This window comes from Nannobrachium achirus, assembly GCF_963921795.1.
Source record: "Nannobrachium achirus genome assembly, chromosome: 6".
Taxonomy (NCBI): Eukaryota; Metazoa; Chordata; class Actinopteri; order Myctophiformes; family Myctophidae; genus Nannobrachium; species Nannobrachium achirus.
This window is the reverse complement of record NC_137815.1, coordinates 38230420-38251995: the sequence shown is the minus strand read 5'-3', so window position 1 is coordinate 38251995 and position 21576 is coordinate 38230420. Positions and strand designations below refer to the sequence as shown.

The 21576-nt window shown below is 42.4% G+C and overlaps 1 protein-coding gene across 1 annotated transcript in view; it reads left to right on the top strand.

Moving 5' to 3' along the window:
- Nucleotides 1-21576, top strand: part of cacna2d2a (calcium channel, voltage-dependent, alpha 2/delta subunit 2a) — a gene marked incomplete at both ends in the record, with an annotated part of 322235 nt that overhangs the window by 281383 nt on the left and 19276 nt on the right. Inside the window, 7 exons of the mRNA XM_080728771.1 lie at nucleotides 12100-12189; nucleotides 12492-12560; nucleotides 13261-13335; nucleotides 14117-14191; nucleotides 14519-14590; nucleotides 14829-14900; nucleotides 15065-15126. Coding sequence (XP_080584897.1) covers nucleotides 12100-12189; nucleotides 12492-12560; nucleotides 13261-13335; nucleotides 14117-14191; nucleotides 14519-14590; nucleotides 14829-14900; nucleotides 15065-15126 — 515 coding nt within the window. The remainder of the gene's footprint in view (nucleotides 1-12099; nucleotides 12190-12491; nucleotides 12561-13260; nucleotides 13336-14116; nucleotides 14192-14518; nucleotides 14591-14828; nucleotides 14901-15064; nucleotides 15127-21576) is intronic.

The window sequence follows — 21576 nt, the reverse complement described above, 5'->3', positions numbered from 1 at the left end:
TCCTACAAGTAAAAGTCCGGAATTCAAAATGTACTTGAGTAAAAGTACAAAAGTGTCGGCATCAAAATGTTCTTAAGGTACCAAAAGTAAAAGTACAAAATCTACAAGCTCACAACGTGCATTGTGAGCTTTTAGATCTGCTATTTTCAAATAGCCATGGTATAAAATAAGGCAAAAGTGGTTTATGTATGTTTTATAATATTAGAATTTATATCTGCAAAGTAACTAGTAACTAAAGTTTTCAAATAAATGTAGTGGAGTAAAAGTACATTATTTGGATCCGAGATGTAGTGGAGTAGAAGTAAAAGTATTTTACCCCCCCTCTCCCCCAAAAAAAGAATGAATCACCCCACCAACTTTTTCTCTTTTTTTTCTTTTTTCTTTTTTTTTTTTTTTTTTCCATTCCTGAGCCAATAATCCAATATTTGACTCATTGAAGTTTATAGGAGAGCAAATGCAATACTATATTTAAAGTTGTACCATGTAACTTTTTTTATAAAACAAATCTTAAAATTGTCCTAACTGTTAAATCGCTAAAGTTTTAGAACACCCACTCCGTTATTTTCAGCTTCTGAAGCCTTCTCTTTATATGTTTTCTATGATCCTGGCCGTGGACCGGATTTCGCGCCAAAATGACGTAATCTGCATCATCTGTATACGTTGTGTATACGTTGCCCAATCACATCGCCGATCATGCACACATGGTACACTACCGGCCAATCACAGCTTATCTGCTCTGGTCTCCAGGAAGCGCCTCCGCTTGGCTACAGTGTTTACCATGGTGAAGGATTTTAACCTCTTAATCCACAAATCCTGGCCAGAAAATTACGTTCTACCATGCGTTCTACCCCTCCACGGATTACTATCGGTCGCGGTGGTTTGCGGCGCCGCTCCGGTGGTCCGCGGCGGTGGTCCTCGACGACTCCGGCCGAAAAACGGCCGAAAAAAGCAATACCGCTACTGACCACTAGTTGAACTTACACAGTATAGCTTTAAAACCTTTCATCATTTAAAACCGGATCATCAGTAAGCCTCTCAGTGATTACACTGAGAGAGTGATTTTGGATGTTATTCTTTTATATGGTTTTGGCATTAGTCTCCTACCACAGCAGTGTCAGCAAATTATTATTAATACAATTGAACCAATCTGTATGGTGGAGTACGTTAATACAACATAGCTTATACAATTGTGGTAGTTGGTCTCTGCTCTTCAATTGAGACATTTAGGCCCGGGTCTGCAGATGTACAAACTCGCAACGTGTCGAATTATGACGCACTGTGAGCTTGTACAGTAGATGTTATTTTTTGCTACTTTTGTGTGACACTGTAGTGTGATGATGAAGTAATGCAGTGGTTTTCAATCAGTGGTCCGGTGAGCACCAGTGGTACTGTAGATATATGACTGTATCTGTATTGCTCAACCAAAAAAAAGGAAAAAAATCTTTTGTCTTCTTAAAAAAAAATTCCTTTTCATCTGCTGCCTCTCCCCAGGTAGACCAAAACCAACAGTTGAATGCATACTCGTATGCATTACATGAACACGACTTCCTCTGCCGGTGGTACTGTGTGTATGTTGGGGTTCTGATGGCAGTTCTTGTCCCCTTGTCGGGGTGTTGTTGGAGTTAGACTTGTTTGCTTCGTACATTTTCTAACTTAAGTTTGTTCATGTCACCCTGTGGCAAAGGCTAAATGAAATTTGTTCCAGGTGGTCCCCAGCTAAAAGATGGATAGTTTAGGGAACCAACAGACCCTTATAGATCTGTAACTGATGATATTGCAAAATGAAACCAAAATGTAGAAGAATTGTAACTTTGATAAACATTTGCCTGTTATCTCTCTTCCACATCAATACAGCGATGATGGAATTGTGGAGAATGAGATAATCTTAAGTTAGCCAACAATTAAAAAAATAGTTTTTGGGGTCTGAGAGGCTAAATGTCATCAAATGGTGGTCTGTGGCTCTAATGCCAACTAAATAATGGTCCTTCGAAAGAGGTTGAAAACCACAGAAGTAGGGTATTCATTTACAAATATAATTTTTGAAATACGAGGTTTCTGCCCGACAGCAACGCTAACACAGTGCCAGCCGACACATCTGGGGTTTTAAATATTATTTAACCGTACTCTGTCCTTCAACGGCGCCGTGCCCTCATCGCGCCTGACAGGGATCGCGACATCTCGTCAGCATCAAAGAACAGATGGCGGTCCCCGAATTATTATTCATACGCTCTAGCGCTCGCATGCGTCTCACACATGCGAACAGTTGTTCTTGGCGTGTGTCGGGGTTATTCGCTGGCTAAGATATACAGCATCAATATTTTATCCGTGGTGAGTCGCGACCCCTCTTTGCGAGCGCCATGTCGCTTTTCTGACCCGTGCAGATCTAAGTGTGTAGGACGGCGTTTGCTCAAACCGTGGGCCCGGCACCCACTTGTGGGCCGTGAGGATATTGCAAGTGGGCCGGCCCCCAAAAGAACTGGCAAAATACTATGATTTCAATGGTAATATAACATTAATATTAAACGATTAATATGAAAGAAAAATATATGGGGCGGCTGTGGCTCGAGGAGGTAGAACAGGTCGTCCAATGATTTGCGGATCGACAGTTCGAATCCCGGCTCCTCCTGTCCACATGTCAACCTGTCCTTCGGAAAGATACAGACTGAACCCCACATTGCCTCCAAATGAGTCGGTCAATGTTAGCTTGCCAACATTGCGAATGTGGGAAGTGAGGACGCTGGCGTCGACTGTTTACCACTTTGAGTACTTAGAAAAGCGCTGTAAAAATGCAATTCATTATCATTATATATATTTTCATTGTGATACCAATAAAAAGGAACTTTTTCAGTACTTGCGCATTGGCCTCATTTACAGCGGCGAATGCTTGCCTCCGTCTCGAGTCTTGTTCGGCTCGGGTTCCTTTGGCCGCACCTATCCCCTGCTCGCTTGGCTTTTTTACCGTTCTAAAGATTATTCTAGTCAGGCAGAAAATTTCCCCTATATCCCGTGAAAAGGTCTGGCTGTCATTTGCCCTGATGGAATATCTCCCCGTGGCACGTTAAACCGGACTTTTAGCGGGCTAATAATAGAATAGGTTACGCCTGTCAGCACCTCAGTGCTCAAGCGATGAATAACAAACGGTCAAAAGTGTAATACTGAAATAGCTCTGTGCTCGGGGAGGCCTCCCTTTTGTGTGTGTGTATGATTGATACAAAAAGGATTGGAACCAGGGTCACAAAGGTGGCAATAGCACTTCCTATATTTCACTGTGAAAATGGATGGAAATTTGCAGACTGCTGCCGTTGTGTTTTTAACGTTGGCTCACCTACTGTATGCTAATGTGAATGTACATTAGATTTGACCCAGTGAGAACTGTTAAATATGTATGCTACAATATTGAAGAGAGCTAGTAGCTAATTTAATAACAGAACTCTACACCATCAATTTACCCACTGTCAACCTGGTGTCCCAGTTTTGGTAATGTCATTATCCAACATATTAAATGTAGTATGTGGGCGGACATCATAAAAAAACCTGACGTTAATGAATGCAAAATGTCTCCCCATAAACAGAGCTAGTGATCTCGGATCCCTTTATTTTCCAACAGAGCAAATAAATGGCACAGAAATCATTTTCTGTCAAAAATAATTTGATAGCACAGCAAGACTCCAGTCATACTAGAGCATACATGGGCAACTGGCGGCCCTTTGATTGATTGATTGAAGGCTTTATTAGAAGTTTGCATAGGAAAATGTACAGATTCATGACGGTACAGTTCACTGGTACAAGGTCTACTAAAAGGAGATCCATGAAAAGACTAAGCTTATTTCAACAGGAAACCATTTAAGTATCTCATATAACATTGAATGACAGACAAATAGAACACAGTACTATGCAGTAGATATGTAAAGAAAAGAAAAAAAGAAAAAAAAAGAAGAAAAAAAAGAAAACAGTAGGTCTATACAATCAGTAAGTACAATATATACAATATATACAAGGAAGGGGCAGGTAACAGTAAGTCTAAACAATCAGTATGTACAGTATATACAAGGAAGGGGCAGGGAGGGTAGGGTTGGGCTAGGTTTTTACCAGTTGTGAACGGCTGCTGCCTGTAAGTGGTTTTTTAGGGCAATTTTAAAGGATGCTAGTGATCCACACTCCTTTATGGCCTTCGGTAAGGCATTCCACATTTTTGTGGTATAGCAGAAGAACGAGTTCGACCCTTTCTTTGTGTTGACTCTGGGTTGAACGTGATCTGTGGCACTGCCTCTGGTGTTGTAATTATGGACATCCTTAACGTTTATAAAGTATTTTGACAGGTACTTGGGTATCATAGTGGTGTAGTGTATCTTGTACACCAGGCCCATTGCAAGTTGCTGTACTCTGTCATCTACTCTGAGCCACCCCACTCTTAGCTGGTGAGTAGCGGTGAGGTGAGTCTGATTGGGAAGGTTAAGCAGGACCCTAATTAGTTTATTTTGGGCTGTTTGGAGTTTAGTTTTTAGGGCTTGTGGGGCGTCACGATACCATACGTGGACTCCATAGTCAAAGAGGGGCTGGATTATTGCACCAGCTATGGTCTTCAGTGTGTTGAAGTTGACCATTGGGGCGATCCTCTGTAGGAAACGAGTTCGTTGGTTGATTTTTTGTATTACTTTTGAAGTCATCTTTTCGCTGGAAAGATTAGCTTCAAGGATACATCCTAAGTAAGAGATTTCGTTTTTTCGTGTTATGACCTTGTCACCCACTTTGATTGTGAAGTTCTCTACCTTTTTGAGGTTATGATTTGATCCAAAGAGGATGGACTCAGTTTTGCCCAGGTGAATTGATAATTTGTTGTCGTTAAGCCATGTGCAGATCTTACTCAGTTCAGAGTTAAGTGTCTTTTCAACCTGCAAGTGGTCCTTGCCCGAGACTAGGAGAGCCGAGTCATCCGCGAACAGGAACAGGTTGCAGTCGCAAGCAGATGCCATGTCGTTCACGTATATTAGGAACAACAGAGGTCCCAGTATGCTACCTTGAGGAACTCCATAGCTTACTGGGAGGGGGGGGACAGGGTACCGTTAATCTCCACCACCTGTTCCCTCCCCACCAGGTAAGATTGCATCCAGCTCACTGCTGCGCTGTCAAGACCGATGGCTTTTAGTTTCTCAATCAGAATAGCATGATCCACGGTGTCAAATGCCTTCTGGAGGTCCATCATGACCATGCCACTATATTTGCCCTGATCCGCTTCGCGTTTGATTTGGTCAGTCAAATAGAGAAGGCATGTGTCAGTGGAATGGGATTTTCTGAATCCAGATTGGAACTCGTAAATCAGATTATTCTCATCGAGATATCTTGCAATCTGTTCGTAGACTATTTTCTCCATGACTTTGGATATGGAGCTAAGAATGGAAACGGGGCGGTAGTTTCCAGGGTCTAGTTTGCTACCTTTTTTATGCAGGGGGGTTACTTTTGCTAGTTTGAAGTCCTGGGGGACATGACCCTGTTCGATGGAAAGGTTAATTATGTGGGTAATGATTGGAGCAATGGTGGCGGCTGAATCTCTGAGAAATCTAGCTGGGATTTTATCAAGGCCAGTGGCCTTGTGTTGAGGTAGGGCGCTCAATTTTTTAAACACTTCATCAGTTGTCACTGTGGAAAGTTTAAAGCTGTCTTTACTGACGCCCAGTTTTTTGTAGAATGTATTAACAAATTCTTCACCATACCGCTCAGATGGGGCGACCAGTCTTTTGACCAGTGAACGGGCTGTGGTGGTAAAGGTTTTGTTAAGATGGGTAGCCACTTCACCTTTGTCAGAAATGAGAGCGGCGTCCGTTTTGATGTTTATGTTGTGGCATATGGTTTTTGATTTTAAGCCTAATTGGTTGTTAAGCAACTTCCATAGGTCTCGTGGTTTGTTTTTGTATTCATCGATTTTGTCGTCGATGTAGTTTTTTTTGGCGGATCTAACTAGGGCGGTTGTCTGGTTTCTAAGTCTCTTGCATTGAGCAGTAAGATGCTCAACGTGGATTTTGAGGTCAGGGTTGAATTTTTTCCTGAGCTTTTTGCAGCACTTTCGTTTTTCATCGTATTTTTTGTCTCTGAGTTTAGCTGATTCTGCAATATCTGAGTTATACCATGGCTCTTGGCGGGCTTTAACCCTGGTGGTATTCAAGGGGGCCACGTCGTCTAGAGCATTGGTCAATTTGGTTTTAAAACCGCACCATGCTTCTTCGACATCTGTACACTGCAGCTCTGGGGAAAAGTCTACACCCGCTAGTTTGAGATTAAAAGCCTCACTGGAGTAGTTCTTCAGGCTTCTAGCAACGACAGTTCTGTGGCCACTAGCCTTGGGTTTGTGTATTTTTCGGGTAGAGTAGATCATATAATGATCACTAAGACCGCATACAATAGCCCCGCTAGCGGTGACTTTGGACTTGTCAGTGGTTACGACGAGATCTATGAGGGTTTGAGAGTGCTCTGTCACCCTGGTGGGTACTGTGACAAGCTGAGTGAGGCTGTATTGATTGCATAACCCATCAAAGGACTTGAACATGGGTGCGTCTTTACGCAAAATGTCCACATTCCAGTCGCCCAAAATGTGATACTCAGTACCGTCCACCTTTGCTAAGCTCTCATCAAACAGCTCAAAGAAATCATTCTGATCAGGTGGTCTATAGACAGCGCATACTAGTATGTTTTTTGCATGTTCAAAGATTACCTCAATCCATACAGTTTCAAGAGAACTGTGGTGTAAGTCTGGACGGGGGATAAAATTGACATCATTATGTACATACATGCAAACTCCGCCTCCACACCTGTTTCTATCATTCCTGATTACAGTATAGTTGGCAATTTCAATGCTAGCATCCGTAAACGAGTCATCAAGTTTAGTTTCAGAGAAGGATAAAATCTTTACCTTACCGTCATGAAACATTCCCTTAATTTGCTCCAGTTTATTGGGATTCAAGCTATTGATGTTTAAGTGGACTAGATGAAGTCCTGGTTTTGCCCGGGGGCCACATGCGGCCCCCACCTCCACTTAATGCGGCCCGCAGGATAATACCGGAATACTGATATATTATCAGTATTCGCAGCGCGATGCATTTTGAGCTTGTAGATCGGCTATTTTTGCTTCTTTTGTATGAGATACTAGAATGACAAAGTAGGAAGTAGCAATATGCAATGTGGCCCTCTGGAGTGAAGGTGGAAATATAGTGGCCCTCGCCATCATCAAAGTTGCCCACCCCTGTACTAGAATATGTCTGACATAAATGTGAGAGTTTAAATCTATGTGTAAATTTGAAATAAATAAAAGCATAAAAGCAAAAACTACCGGGACCCAGTAGCAACAACAATTCACTTACTTGTAGACAAAGTTGGACGATCATGGAGGATCACTGCCGATCTTGGTCGTGTTCGAGGATTGGATGGACGAGACATCACGAACGCTGTTAATACATTGTTTGTCTTGGGTTATCATGTCACAGACATGACATCTCCATATATGCCTATGGAGACCACCTGGATATCTAGTTATGAAGGCCGTAAAGGCCTGAACATCTAATTGGTGAACATTTGTGAACGTAGCCGATCTACAAGCTCAGAACCTGTCGAGATGTGATGAGGTGTGGCTATTTTCCAAACAACACAAGAACAAAAAAACATTATAATCGTTCTCAAACATATTCATGCCAAGGACCCCTAAATTGATTGTATTTGGCCTCAGAATTTTCATTTGCGATTAATATAAAATAGTGTTAAAGTGGTTAATTGATTCTAATTCGCTGGGGACCCCCCCTGGAACCCCTGAGTCATAATGGACTCATATTGAGATGGCTCTCCCATCTCAGAGGGCTTGGAGATGGACATTGGTCAAATAAAGCCAGAGGGCTCTCTCTCCATATATGATGTCAAGAGGTCACACACTCAATAGTCTTACCAATCACACCGAATCAATATATGATTAACCCCCAAAACACGTCTACATTATCGGGTGTCCATGTTAGCGGCTATGGAGAAGAAGACTATGATGATGAATATGATGGATGACTAGTAGATATAACCGCTCACCCCCTCTCTCTCTCTCTCTCTCTCTCTCTCTCTCTCTCTCTCTCTCTCTCTCTCTCTCTCTTTCTTTTACGGCTGGCCAGGGGCGTCACAAGGGGGGGAAAAGTGAGACTGAGTTACCAGGGCCCAAGGTGGAGGGGCCTTAATTATTTTATACTTTAGCTATTGAAAAATAGCAGATCTACAAGCTCGCAGCACGGCACCACAGGCAGCACGGCACCGAGTGCCGTGCTGCGAGCTTGTAGATCTGCTATTCTTGAAAAGTTGTGAAAATGTGTGCAAATCTTTGAATATATGTACATTGAACATTTGTAACTCAAATGTTGCTTCTGGGGGGTCCCTGGAACTAAATATTTTGAGATAGGGGTCAGTGGCCAAATTCATATCATTTTGGGGGTCCTTCACATGAAAAAGTTTGAGAACCACTGACAAAAAAAAATCACAACTTTTTAAAAATAGCAGATCTACAAGCTCGCGCTGTGAGCTTGTATATCTGCTATGTTTTAATAGTTAAAGCACAAAATAATGTGTAATAATGCGTTCATAGTCTAAGTGGGTTAAACCCCCTCCCCCTATGAAGAACATTCATGGGGGCCCGCAGTGAATCCTTGTACCCAGGGTCCAGAATTCAGTGTGACACCCCTGCGGCCGGCTGTGGGGACATTGTCACCCCTCCCTCCCTCCGTCTGGGGCTGTGTTTGACAGTTAAGAGAGCCACTGGGGGAGGATGGCCCGTTTGCATGTCGTACCATTGACACCCTTAATGCGTTTTTAATAGCTCCTTCCGTAATGATGAAAAACAGCCGTGAGTGGCTGAAGACTGCAGGCCTCTCTTTATGTCTCCGCAGAGCCTTGCGCGCCGCTGCCGCTGTCGCCTCCGGTGGCATCACTGCCTTTAATGTGGTGACAGGCTCTTATAGTTATATGGCCAGTGCCAGTGGCGGGGAGTAACAGAGTACATTTACCCACGTTACTGTACTCAAGTACAACTTTTACTTGTTTTCCCCATTTCCTTCTGTAGTAGGCTACTTTATATACGTAGTATATGTACATAAACAGCTTTAGTTACTAGTTACTTTGCAGACTTTGATTATTATTTGAAAACACGTGACGAATTAACCACTTATGCCCTATTTTAAACTTCGGCTATTCATAATTAGCTGATCTACAAGCTGATAAATACTGTAGCTATGAATAACTATGACAGATTATCGGCTAAATGTTGAAACATGTTGAACCACTTTGAAAATATGTGTGCAATTGGACATCCATAATGAGCACTTTTACTTTGTTACTGTACCAAAGTATATTTTGCGTTTTACTTGTAACTTGAAAATAGTAATCAGTAAAATATCTTAAAACTATAGTATCCTATTCCAATGTCAGGTTGATGGTAACTTGTAAATTGTGATATTGTTTTACTTGAGTAAATAAGTAAGGGATGACGTCTGGTTCAGCGTTCATTATCGAGAAATACAATCCTGACAGAAGGGAAGGGATTTTATTTCTTGATAATGACCGCAGACCCAGATGTTTTCTCGCTTGTTACACATGTAATTAATAAATAAATTAATACATTTACCCAAAAGTCAAAACAAACAATATGTTCTTGCTTACACTAGTGAAAGTAGTATTCCACAAGTGTTGGACTGGGCGTCCGCCGAGTGCAACGTCACCTCGGCAAACAAGGAAGTGTTCAAATAGAATCCATATTTGATATTTGGCTATACTGTATCGTCTATTTCTCACTTCAAATGTTTTCAAAAACAATCTTGAGAGCAACGTTTAGGTGTAAATGACACTGTGTGTTTGTTTACCTGGCTGTCTTGTTGGATACGGCATGAAATTCACAGAGTGCAGCAGGTGCTCTGAGCCCTTGATTGGGCATCGGTCAGTGACATTTTGAGGAGGGGGTGCTCATGTGGAAAAAAGGGCACCTTGTGCGGCGCGTGGAACCGCCGACTGCCTTAGTAGTGTGAGATTAATTGCAGGCACATCTTGTATGTTTTAGTAATTGCATTTGTATTTATTCCATATATGATGCAGATGTTTAATAGTATTCAACAGGTTGGTTTCTTCTAAATTAACAATTCAATACAACATAAATAAGTAGGCTACTATTAAAATACCACCTTGAAGTGAGCAAGTGTTCATGTTTTTATCACCATCAGAAGCAGCAGCAGCTGCCTGTATTTAAGTTCTACTGGCTGCTAAGTTGGAATCAGAGAGTGGGGTGCATGATTTTACCTGTCACTTAGACTTTTTATTTGGCTTCAGTTCAAATGTGGTCTCTGCCTCTTCACCAGAGCTATGTCTCTTGGTACAATCGGGCCGCGAACCTCTAGTATAATTACAACGTGCACTTTCAAAAGGGCACTTGCTTGTCCAGAGGGCAAAAGGGCAGGTGCTCTAGCACCACCTAGCGTCTATCTGTGCACGTCCCTGGCATCGGTCTGTTATTGAGCTCATCGGTCATTATCCAGCAATAACACACCGCTGATTTCAGCGATTGACCAATCAGAATCAAGCATTCAACCAAGCCGTGTAATAAAATAAAATAAATCTGAGTACTTTCTTCTAGTGCTGCTCCTCAGAGGCTGAGCGCCACTGCCCCCGGTGGCCCACTGGTTTAATGTGCTGACAGGGAGGAGGAAGCCAGTCAGGCTCTTCTGGTTTTATGACGGATTGAAACGTTAAATATACAAGCATCCAGGCTCTCTGTGTTAACGTTGAGATATACAAGCATCCATGCTCTGTGTGTTAACACCTGCACACGATATGCTCTATAAAAAAACTAAACAAAGTAGCCTGTTTGATTGTGTGATTGTGGGTGGGTGTGTGTAGTGTATGTGTGCGTGCATGTGTGCCTGCACGTGCGTATGTGTACTAGTAGGCTATTACTATACTTGTGAGGACCAAATTCCAATTTGAAAAATAGACATTGCGAGGAGCATTTTCCTCATCCTCACATGAGAAATGGTTGTTTTTAGTCAGGGACCCACAGGCCCAGAAGCTCAAGGAATAGGGTTGAACCTGTGATGTCATGCCGTACTTTTTATTTCTGTTTTATCTATTAGTTTGGTCATTGAGGTCCACAGAATGAGAAGTCTGCTCTGCCGGACACATTGCGAAAACAAGTTATGGCCATTTGTATATTCACTGTCCCATCGACTTTACTATACAGGAAAAAAATCTGATTTAAGTAGCATGTGAGGGGTCAAACTAGGGTTTCTTCATGATTCTGTCCATCCATCCATTGCAAGCATTTGTTATGCATGAAAAACATTCCTTGGGCTAAAAACGGCCTCACAAAACTGCGAAAAGTGATGACTCATTAAAAGAAAAGTGAAAAAAGTGATGACTCATCACTTTTCACAGTTTTGTGGGGCCATTTTTAAGACCAAGGAATGTTTTTTTTATGCATTTCAGGAAGCATTTGTTTTGTTTGACCACTCACATGCTACTTAAAGCAGATTTATTTATTTTTTAATATATTTTTCTTTTCCTGTATAGTGAAGTTGATGGGACAGTGAGAGTATACAAATAGCCATAACTTTTTTTCGCAATGTTTCCGGCAGAGCAGACCTCTCATTCTGTGGAACTTAATGACCAAGCTAATAGATATAACAGAAATAAAAAGTACGGCATGACATCACAGGTCATCTCACATTTTGGGTGACCAGGTCCCCGGCTATTTATGGTTTTAAGGAAATTGAGTTAGCCTTACAATTAGGAAACATGCATTTGGAGTTACGGTTAGACACTTAGTAGCCTTGGTGCCCAGGCAGACATTTTAAATGTTTGGTTTAGGGAAGTTGGCCCTTCGTGGACAAGTTTCAGCGTTTTAGTGCTCCTTCAGCAGCCTTTGCTTCAAGACTTTGTTGCTTTTGCGGCGATAGTTCAGTCTTCTTTCACTTTCTCCCTGCTGTTTGGTGCCCTCCCCCCCCCCAACCACAGAGCCCTGTGCTGCAAGACCTAAAGCACGTCCATTAATCCGGCCCTGGTTATCTGACTGAACTGTGTTGTTGTGTGTGTTTATCTCAGGAGTACCTGGATGTCCTGGGTCGTCCCATGGTGCTGGCCGGGCCCAAAGCCAAGCAGGTCCAATGGACAAACGTCTATCAGGACGCGCTGGTGAGACACATGACTATTCACTGTTACTGTACTGTACTGTATGGCAAGCACTCAAGCACTTGGAATTGTAGGTTTTACATTTAGTTTGACTCCGTTCCACAGATAAATGTTGTGAAAATAGCCTAACTACAAGCTCACGTCGCCACTGCGAGGCGTTGTGAGCTTGTAAATCATTATTTTCACTCTTTCTTAGCTCAATGGTAAAAATATCAGCACTTAAGCAGGAAACCAGGTTCAAATCCGGTGTAGTAGAGGACATCAAACAAGATTATAAATATGCTTATTTCTTTCTTTTTGAACAGGGTTTGGGCCTTGTCATCACTGGGACCATGCCTGTCTTCAACCTCACTGTTGACCCGTACAACTCTAAGGTAGCCACACTACAAGTACAATATTTTTGGGGGGGATTGGCAAAATTTGGCTTATCTCGCCGTTAGCACCTGTGGTGTTAAAAGGGGAGATAGTGAGAATATGACAAATGTGTAGTTTATGTAGTGCTAAACATGACAGCGGTTGGAGTACCTGCTGGAGGCGGTTAAACGATTATATTTTTTATCCCTGAACCTCCATCATGTCGACATCATGAGTCATTTGTAATGGTGTCATCATCATCATCATCATCCCAGGCTGCTGCTGCTGCTCAACTAGGGCAAACACCTCCCCCCTGAGGTGACAACAGACATTACAGCAGCTTGTCTCCTCTTGTATCTGTTCCCATTGATTTAGCTGACACTGTGGGATGTCGCTCTTATAGCATCCGTGGCCAGAATCGTACATTGATAGCCTTGATATAGTTAGCAAGACCTTGCTGTCGGGTGGAAACCTTGTATGTCCAATTAACAAGCTCAAACCGCCTCGCATCGCATTGAGCTTTTGTGTGACACAAAGATCATTCACAGTATCAGTCTGTATAACAGTTCCACATGTCGACTCTCATCTATTCATTATAATCTATTGATTCTTCAGATTTTGCCTGACAGTCACAATCGGCCCTTGGGCCAGACTTGGGACTTTTGGCCTGTAGTAAGTGGACACGACAACTCTGTAATGGGAACTCTGTTCTTCTCACAGAACCAGCTCATCCTCGGGGTCATGGGAGTGGACATCGGCGTCAACGAAATCAAGAGGAAGACTCCGACGTATCGGGTGAGCAACCCCACACACTGACAGGCACGCTCGCTTTAACTAGAGTCCTTTAAAGATTCAGGCTGTACAGTATGTATTATTTATGCCCACTGTCTCCCTCTCCGGACAGAGAGGGAACTTTTGCAACGTTCAAAACCGCATTGGAAGATGGTAGAGCATCTATAGTGTCCTGCTTCAAATAACTTTATTCAGGGACGTCACAAGGAGGGGGGGAGTGGGACTAAGTTACCAGGGCCCAAGGTGGAGGGGCCTTAATTATTTTATACTTTAGCTATTGAAAAATAGCAGATATACAAGCTCGCAGCGTGGCACCGAGTGCCGTGCTGTGAGCTTGTTGATCTGCTATTTTTCAAAAGTCGTGAAAATGTGTGCTAATCTTTGAATATATGTATTTTTTAAGCGAACATTTGTAACTCAAATTTAGCTTCTGGGGGGTCCCGAGATGGGGGTCCGTGGCCAAATACATATCATTTTGGGGGTCTTTCACATGAAAAAGTTTGAGCACCACTGACATAGAAACAGGTTTTTCAAAAAACCTTCAAAGACTTGCACAAATTTTCAAGATTTAAAAAAAATAGCAGATCTACAAGCTCACATCGCGGCACTCAGTGCCGCGGTGTGAGCTTGTATATCTGCTATTCTTTCAATAGTTAAAGCACAAAATAACGCAGTGAATCCTTGTACCCAGGGCCCAGAATTTGGTGTGACACCCCTGTCTATAGTGTCCTGCTTCAAATAACTTCATTGACTTAGTCACCTGTTTCTTTTCTGTCCTGGACAGCTTGGAGCCAACGGTTACACCTTCGCCATCGATCCAAACGGTTACGTGCTGCTGCATCCCAACCTGCAGCCCAAGGTACTGGACCATGTCCATGTGCAACAATACAATACAATGCATTCATACCAGCCATGGTTGTCTCTCGCAACAACACAGTTCATTCAGACCAGCTTGAGTTGTCTCTCTCAAGCCTGATGCAACTACTGTCATATACTGACAGTAGTTGCGCGGCAGTGTTGTGCACTGAAAAAGAGGGGGAAAAAATAAATTAATCTACAAGCTCACAACGTGTCGCATAGCAGCAGGTGCTGTATGAACATGACATAAGGTGCAAAAAGTAGCAACGCCATCAGCGGGCTTTTATTCCTAGTAACTGATGGACCCCCTCCCTTCCTGTGTGTTCAGATCATTAACTTCAGAGAACCCGTCACTCTGGATTTCCTGGATGCAGAACTGGAGGACAGCAACAAGGAGCAGGTACTGAGAGAACAGCCTCGCATTCATCTCTCCTTCTGGACGCATTATGTTAGGCCTTTTAGCAGCACCAAACTATTGCTAGTATAACCAGAATAACCACACACACACTCTCTCTCTCTCTCTCTCTCTCTCTCTCTCTCTCTCTCTCTCTCTCTCTCTCTCTCTCTTTCTCTCTCTCTCTCTCTCTCACACACACACACACACTCACACTTTCCCGTCTGGTTTTCCCCCTGTTCAGATCCGTCGAGAAATGATTGATGGCAGGCCGGGGCAGAAGAAAATCAAGACACTCATTAAGTCGGTTGATGAGGCAAGTCATCAATATATGCGACTCAATCATTATCCAAAATGGCACCTTCCAGACTGTTGTTTCTAATAACTTGTTAAGTCACTCTGCATGCATGCTGTGTTGAATTGAGTTGAGCGTGTTGCACCGATCAGAGCTTTGTTTTGTGTTGGTTGTCTGGTCCACAGAGGTACATTGATGAGGCGATGCGGACGTACACGTGGACACCTGTGGAGGGCACAGATTACAGGTATGTTCTGAAACAAAACACACCAAGGACCCCCAAATGAATATGTATTTAGCTGCAGACCCCCACCTGAAAATATTTTTTGTGCCCGGGACCAGGAAGTTTAGCGTAACAAAAAGTTGACATAAGGCCCAGTCCTGTCTGACTTAACTTCACTATCAATAAAGGTATAAAAAGCCCAAAAATAAATCTAAAATATATCTTTGCTATTTTTGCTATTTTTAAGTACCGATTATTGTACCCATTGCCTCCCTGCTAGGCACTCAACATCAAGGGTTGGATTGGGGGTAACATACTGTCATATCGTCATGTCCAAGGGTTGTATTTCCCTGTTTGGAATACCCAATATATATGGACATATCTGTAGGATCGCGAGTATGGACACACCCACATGGGAGTCGGAACGACTTGACGGCGGGCACCGCACTCCCTTGAGGGAAGTCAGTCAGTCCCGCGACCGAGTATTTCCCGGTGAATCTGTGCGCAACGGTGGGGGCTTGGGAGTGTGGGGGACACGAACCACTGACTATTGCTGATGATGGAGAGGTTATATAGCTTAGCTTTTATGTATTATGTTATGTAATGTAATCTTGCCGATTTAGTAAGAGACTCGTCGCCAATTGCAAGATATTTAAAAGTTATTTGGGGCCATGATGATATCCTTTCTTCCCACAACAAGGATTTATATTGTCTGTGTTATTGTTTACAACCACAATTATTCACGTGTGGCAAGATCGCGGTTCACTAGTTTTTAGTAGGCTATAGACTCGAGGTGGGTGAAGCCTTTTCAGAAGTTAATTTAATGTTTTCCATTTAATGATTTCCTTTATACTCATCTAATCTTGCGCTAATGCACGCAACTGTTTTTGCCATGTTTTAAGGCCGTGTATGCTTTTCAGAAGTTAATTTAATGTTTTCCATTAAATGATTTCCTTTATCGTCATCTTCCGCTAATGCACGCAACTGTTTTCGCCAGGTTTTAAGGTCTTATTTTAGTTGTTTCTCATAAGCTCGCAACCCTCGCCCATCGGCCCCCACCTTTGCGCACAGATTCACCGGGAAATACTCGGTCGCGTCAGTCCCATATATGCAGATGACCATATATGGGAATAGCAGTCGAATACCTGGACAACCGGGTCTCTACTCTCTACATACAGTATGCCTATATATATATATATATATATATATATATATATATATATATATATATATATATAGGTGTATCGGGTTGGTAATATCGGTTCTGTTAATGGTTAGGCTCTGATGCCTGACAGCTCGCCGTGGGTTTGTGTCCCGTTCCCGGCGACCTTTGCTGTGTGTCTCTCACCCTCTCTCTCTCCCTTTCCTGTCCATCTTCACTTGAGCTATCAATAAAGGCGGAAGTGAGCGGTGGTCGTGCTTGCATAACATCTTCAGACTAGGATTTAAGTCTAGGATGTACAGGCTATGCTACACACACACATTTTGCTATGGCAAAACGTGGAGGAAAAAGGCTACAGACATACGACATATGACATCACTAGACAAACATGATGCTACGCACACACATTTTACTATGGCAAAACGCTGAGGAAAAAGGCTACGGACACACGCACAGCTACGGACACACACACATTTTGCTATGGCAAAACGCTGAGGAAAAAGGCTACAGACATACGACATATGACATCACTAGACAAACATGTTGCTTCGCACACACATTTTACTATGGCAAAACGCTGAGGAAAAAGGCTACGGACACACGCACAGCTACGGACACACACATTTTGCTATGGCAAAACGCTGAGGAAAAAGGCTACAGACATACGACATATGACATCACTAGACAAACATGATGCTACGCACACACATTTTACTATGGCAAAACACTGAGGAAAAAGGCTACGGACACACGCACAGCTACGGACACACACACATTTTGCTATGGCAAAACGCTGAGGAAAAAGGCTACAGACATACGACATATGACATCACTAGACAAACATGATGCTATGCACACACATTTTACTATGGCAAATGCTGAGGAAAAAGGCTACGGACTCACGCACAGCCACTTATAGGAGCGGTGTGCACCGCTCAAAAATATGACATGCCTATATATGGGTGTATCGGGTTTGTTTATTGTTGTTACAGAGATGTCCTTATAATGACACTTCCTTAAGAGGAATATATAAATGATGTATGAAGCTGTCATGCTCGAAGACAGCCCTATGGTGAATACTAAATCACCAGTATAATAGGTTGAGTTGGGGATAGAACACTGAGCTCCAGTGATAATTAAGAGAGGATTGGATAAGCCTTGACAGAAGCCTCTATCACCTCGACTGGCTCAATACTGTCTGCCGATTAGTCGGGCAGCCATCTAAGATGTCAATACGACACCTTAGTCCACTATATGAGGATACCGCCCTGATAGGAACCTCTGGTGTGAATTCTATTTCTGTTATTCTTGGGATGTCTACTACCAGCACAAATACTAGAATTAATATCTACTAGAAGTTCTGAAAAATGTTGTTTTGTATAACTGTACATCATGCAAGTACAGTAATGGCAGGGGTAGCTAGGCAAAGATCTGAGCTATCCGTGTGCGAAAGTTGGAGTCTGTAGAACCAACTGTGCTGTGAGACCCTATCCATGCGACTGTGGTCCCGTCGGCCTCGGCTTCAATCGGCACAATTTCACTGCTACTTTAAAGCTTTGCTATCAGTATTCTGTGCTCTCCATCTATTCATATTGAAGATTGATTCCGTTAGTCTCAAGTGAGTAAATGTCAAGTGTCACTCTCTATGGAGACACGGTTGCTACATCGTTACTTGGCCGCTGGCTGCCGAAATTCACCTCTCATTTGAATAAAGTTTCCAAATTCAACTTTTTGACGCTCTGCACCACTGTGTGGGATAGAAAATGTATGAGGAAATGTTGAAAAAAGAGCCCCACTGAACGTAGAATGTACGATAGTACGTAGTAAGACTGCAAGATTGCAGGACAACCTGCATGCTGTGATTGAATTGCAACTTCTGCCCTGCACAGAGTGGTGTAAAGTAACTAAGTACATTTACTTAGGTACTGTACAATTTTGAAGAATCTGTACTGACTTGAGTATTTCCAATATCCGATACTTTTACTACTCCTCGAATCTAAATATTGTACTTTTACTCTACTACATTTATTTGAAAGCTTTAGTTACTAGTTACTTTGCAGATATACATTTCTTACAATAAATGCGAGAGATCTCTGAGTATGTATGTAATCCGCATATCTCGAGAACCGTTCGTCCTACCGACTTCAAGTTCGGCATGTGCATTCCCCGCCGCAGCGGCGTTGTGTGCTTGTAGATCTGCTATTTTTCAAAGATTTTGTACTTTTACTTTTCGTACTTTAAGTACATTTTGATGTAGATACTTTTGTACTTTTACTCAAGTGTATTTTGAATTCCAGACTTTTACTTAAGTATAAAATGTGATACTTTTTCCACCACTGCTTTCACCTAACCTTCACTTGACCACATGAGTTAGACCTACCTACCGTATGTTAAAGACTCTTGCCTGGTTGACAAGTGTCATTCATCAAACACATGGTGTGCGTAAATTCAGGAATATGGTTGCCATCTATCAAGCAAAGACCAAGCCGAGGACTGAGCAGAGTTCGCTTAATTTGCCTCCTGTACACGCAATAAATGATTCATCTGAATCACCATAAATTAAGGAACCGTATTCCTTCTCCCATAAAAAGGACGGCAGTATTCTAAGCACAAATTAACCGCATGGCTCAAAAACTCTCAGTTGAACATTTGAGGCTCCGTTATAATGACATTTCCTCCAGGGCAACACTTTGCAAATTACATTTTATGATATTCCACAGTCCTAGAACTGCCTGATGTGTGTTCTTTCCTTTATTATACATCTGCTGGCAGTGTGACTGGTCTTGTCTGCAGCTAAATCCACACGATCACATACAGCACCCGGCACATTTCCATTAACTTAAAGCACCAAGTTGTTTACACACAGATCTATCAAAGAACATAAAATACCAAACAACATAAAATGCTCTCGATTTGAGTCTTATTAGATAATATGTATGCTCCAGTCAATATGTAGGCCTGCATTAGCTTCTTGACAGTTCCTTAGGCTATGGCACAATGTGGTTATGTAAGCGTGTGTGTGTGTGTGTGTGTGTGTGTGTGCGCGCGCGCACACACACACACACACACACACACACACACACACACACACACACACACACACACACACACACACACACACACACACATACACAGCATACAATACATATTTTAGTTTTTTTTTTTACACAAGAATGCTACGAAGGGCACTAGATGTAACATGGGGTGGGTCACAGACAAGGTCAGAGAGAGAAGCATGAGGCTGCCAGGGCACTGTGTGTGTGTGAGGCACCCGGAACTGCTAGTGAGCAAGCTGACACTGTGTGAGCCAACACAAGGCAACATGTTCTCACTCTTAAGCCAAGACCCTGATGCTGCATAGGAGGGAGTGGAAGGCAGCGAGCGATGCAGGAGTCCCAATTTGGTGGTAGTTAGTCTGCACTCTGCCATCGCATTGTGTCTAAAGACACATTTTACAGTTCAATTCAATTCAAAGGAGCTTTATTGGCATGAGAAAACATACGTTTACATTGCCAAAGCAAGTGTCACAAATACTGTACAATAAAAACTGTTGAAGATGGGGAACATTTATACATTGGGAGGGGGTACAGCATTGTGTAAACAGAGCTATGTCGCATTGTGACATTTTAGATATATACAGGGTATAAAGCTTTTGGAACAAATAACAGCATTATTTTTTCTCAAAATGCATTTAAAGGTAGCAGTTCTGTTTCATACTGTATGTGCAGTAGGTCTAGATGTCAATCCATGGTTTATAGTCCTAAAGGCTCTTTTCCACCGGCAGCGATAACGATGACGATAACGATTTAAAAAAGTGGGTTTTCAATTGAAGTGGATCGGCAGCATCCATCCAACACCGATAAAGACAACGATAGCCGACAACTACATCGTTAGGATCAACAACGATGTGGTTAAGATCACAGTGATATGGAACTGGGTCTCTGACAAACAGCTCGCGATGCGCTCTGCGGGAGTGGCTGTTAATTGGCGCCTCTTCACATTGATGTCCGATAACTTTATCGGACATCAATGTGAAGGCATAATTATCGCTGTGATATTTTATGGCTATCGTCATCGTTATCGCTGCCGGTGGAAAAGGGCCTTTAGGGTGGTTGTGTTTCTAGCCTTCTTTTGTCGCAACAGTTCACAAATCTTGCTGCTGTGTTCGAACATTGTTGTATTTCTCCCAGTAGGTATGGGAGTTTTTCATCATTGGTCATGTTTTCAAACTCACTTCGGGTGTGTGTAATCTGTGTATGTGTCTCTGATGTCTTGGTATAGTGGGCAGGTGGTTAGAAAGTGTAGCTCTGTTTCTACCACAAGGAAATGCATTCAGTTGAGTCTGATCAGAAGCAGAGATAAAACCACTAGTGATAAAATAATAATAATAATGACCAGATGGAACATCAAAAGCAGAGCCGAGGGTTTTTCCCTCCCATCCCCCAGCAAATCCAACCCTGATGTAATACTGTAATGTTGCACTGTAGAATTGTCTCATGTAGTTGTCTATTACATAAATAAAATGTAAATTAGCCTCACATTACGCATACATGAAAAGCATTGTTATCAGTGTGAACCTGATAATGTCACAGTCTCGTGTACCATCTGTCCCAGTTAATCCTCTTATGTAGGAATATGTTTTATTTTATGTGACATCACTAGTGAACGGCTCTGCTATTTTTGGCTTTGGAGATAATGAGACGTGTTCACCAATACAGATCTATTTGAAGTACATACTGTAGATGCAATGATTTCCAGGGAAGAAACAAAATACTTATTTTCTATCAATTACAAACACCATAAATTTGCCTTGAATTCATGGATATTTTTAGTTTTTTGTCGCATTCTTGAGGCAATGATTTGATGACCAGCGGAGTGTCCAGCACCAGCGGAGTGTCGTCACTGTCGGGCAGAAACCTCGTATCTCCAAGTTTCAAATTTGTAGATTTCTTTCGCAAAGTAAAGCACTGCTCCATCATACATGCATACATTGCACAAAAGTAGTGAAAACAGGCGATGTACAAGCACACAACGCCGAGGCGTTGCTTGTAGATTGCCTGTTTTCACTAGTTTAAATCATTTAAAAAATGATAAATACAAAACAAACGGTTTTGGACATACAAGGTTTCCACCCGACAACGACGATGTGCAAATGTCTGTTTTCCTGTGTCTCTTATAGTAACAGAAAGATCTGCACAGCAAATGGCTCCAATGAAAAGGAAATGTAATTTGCAAAAATGTAACATTTTGAGCCATACAGGCTCTTCCTCAGACAAAAAAAGAAATCCGTATTAACTTGAACTATTCGGTCT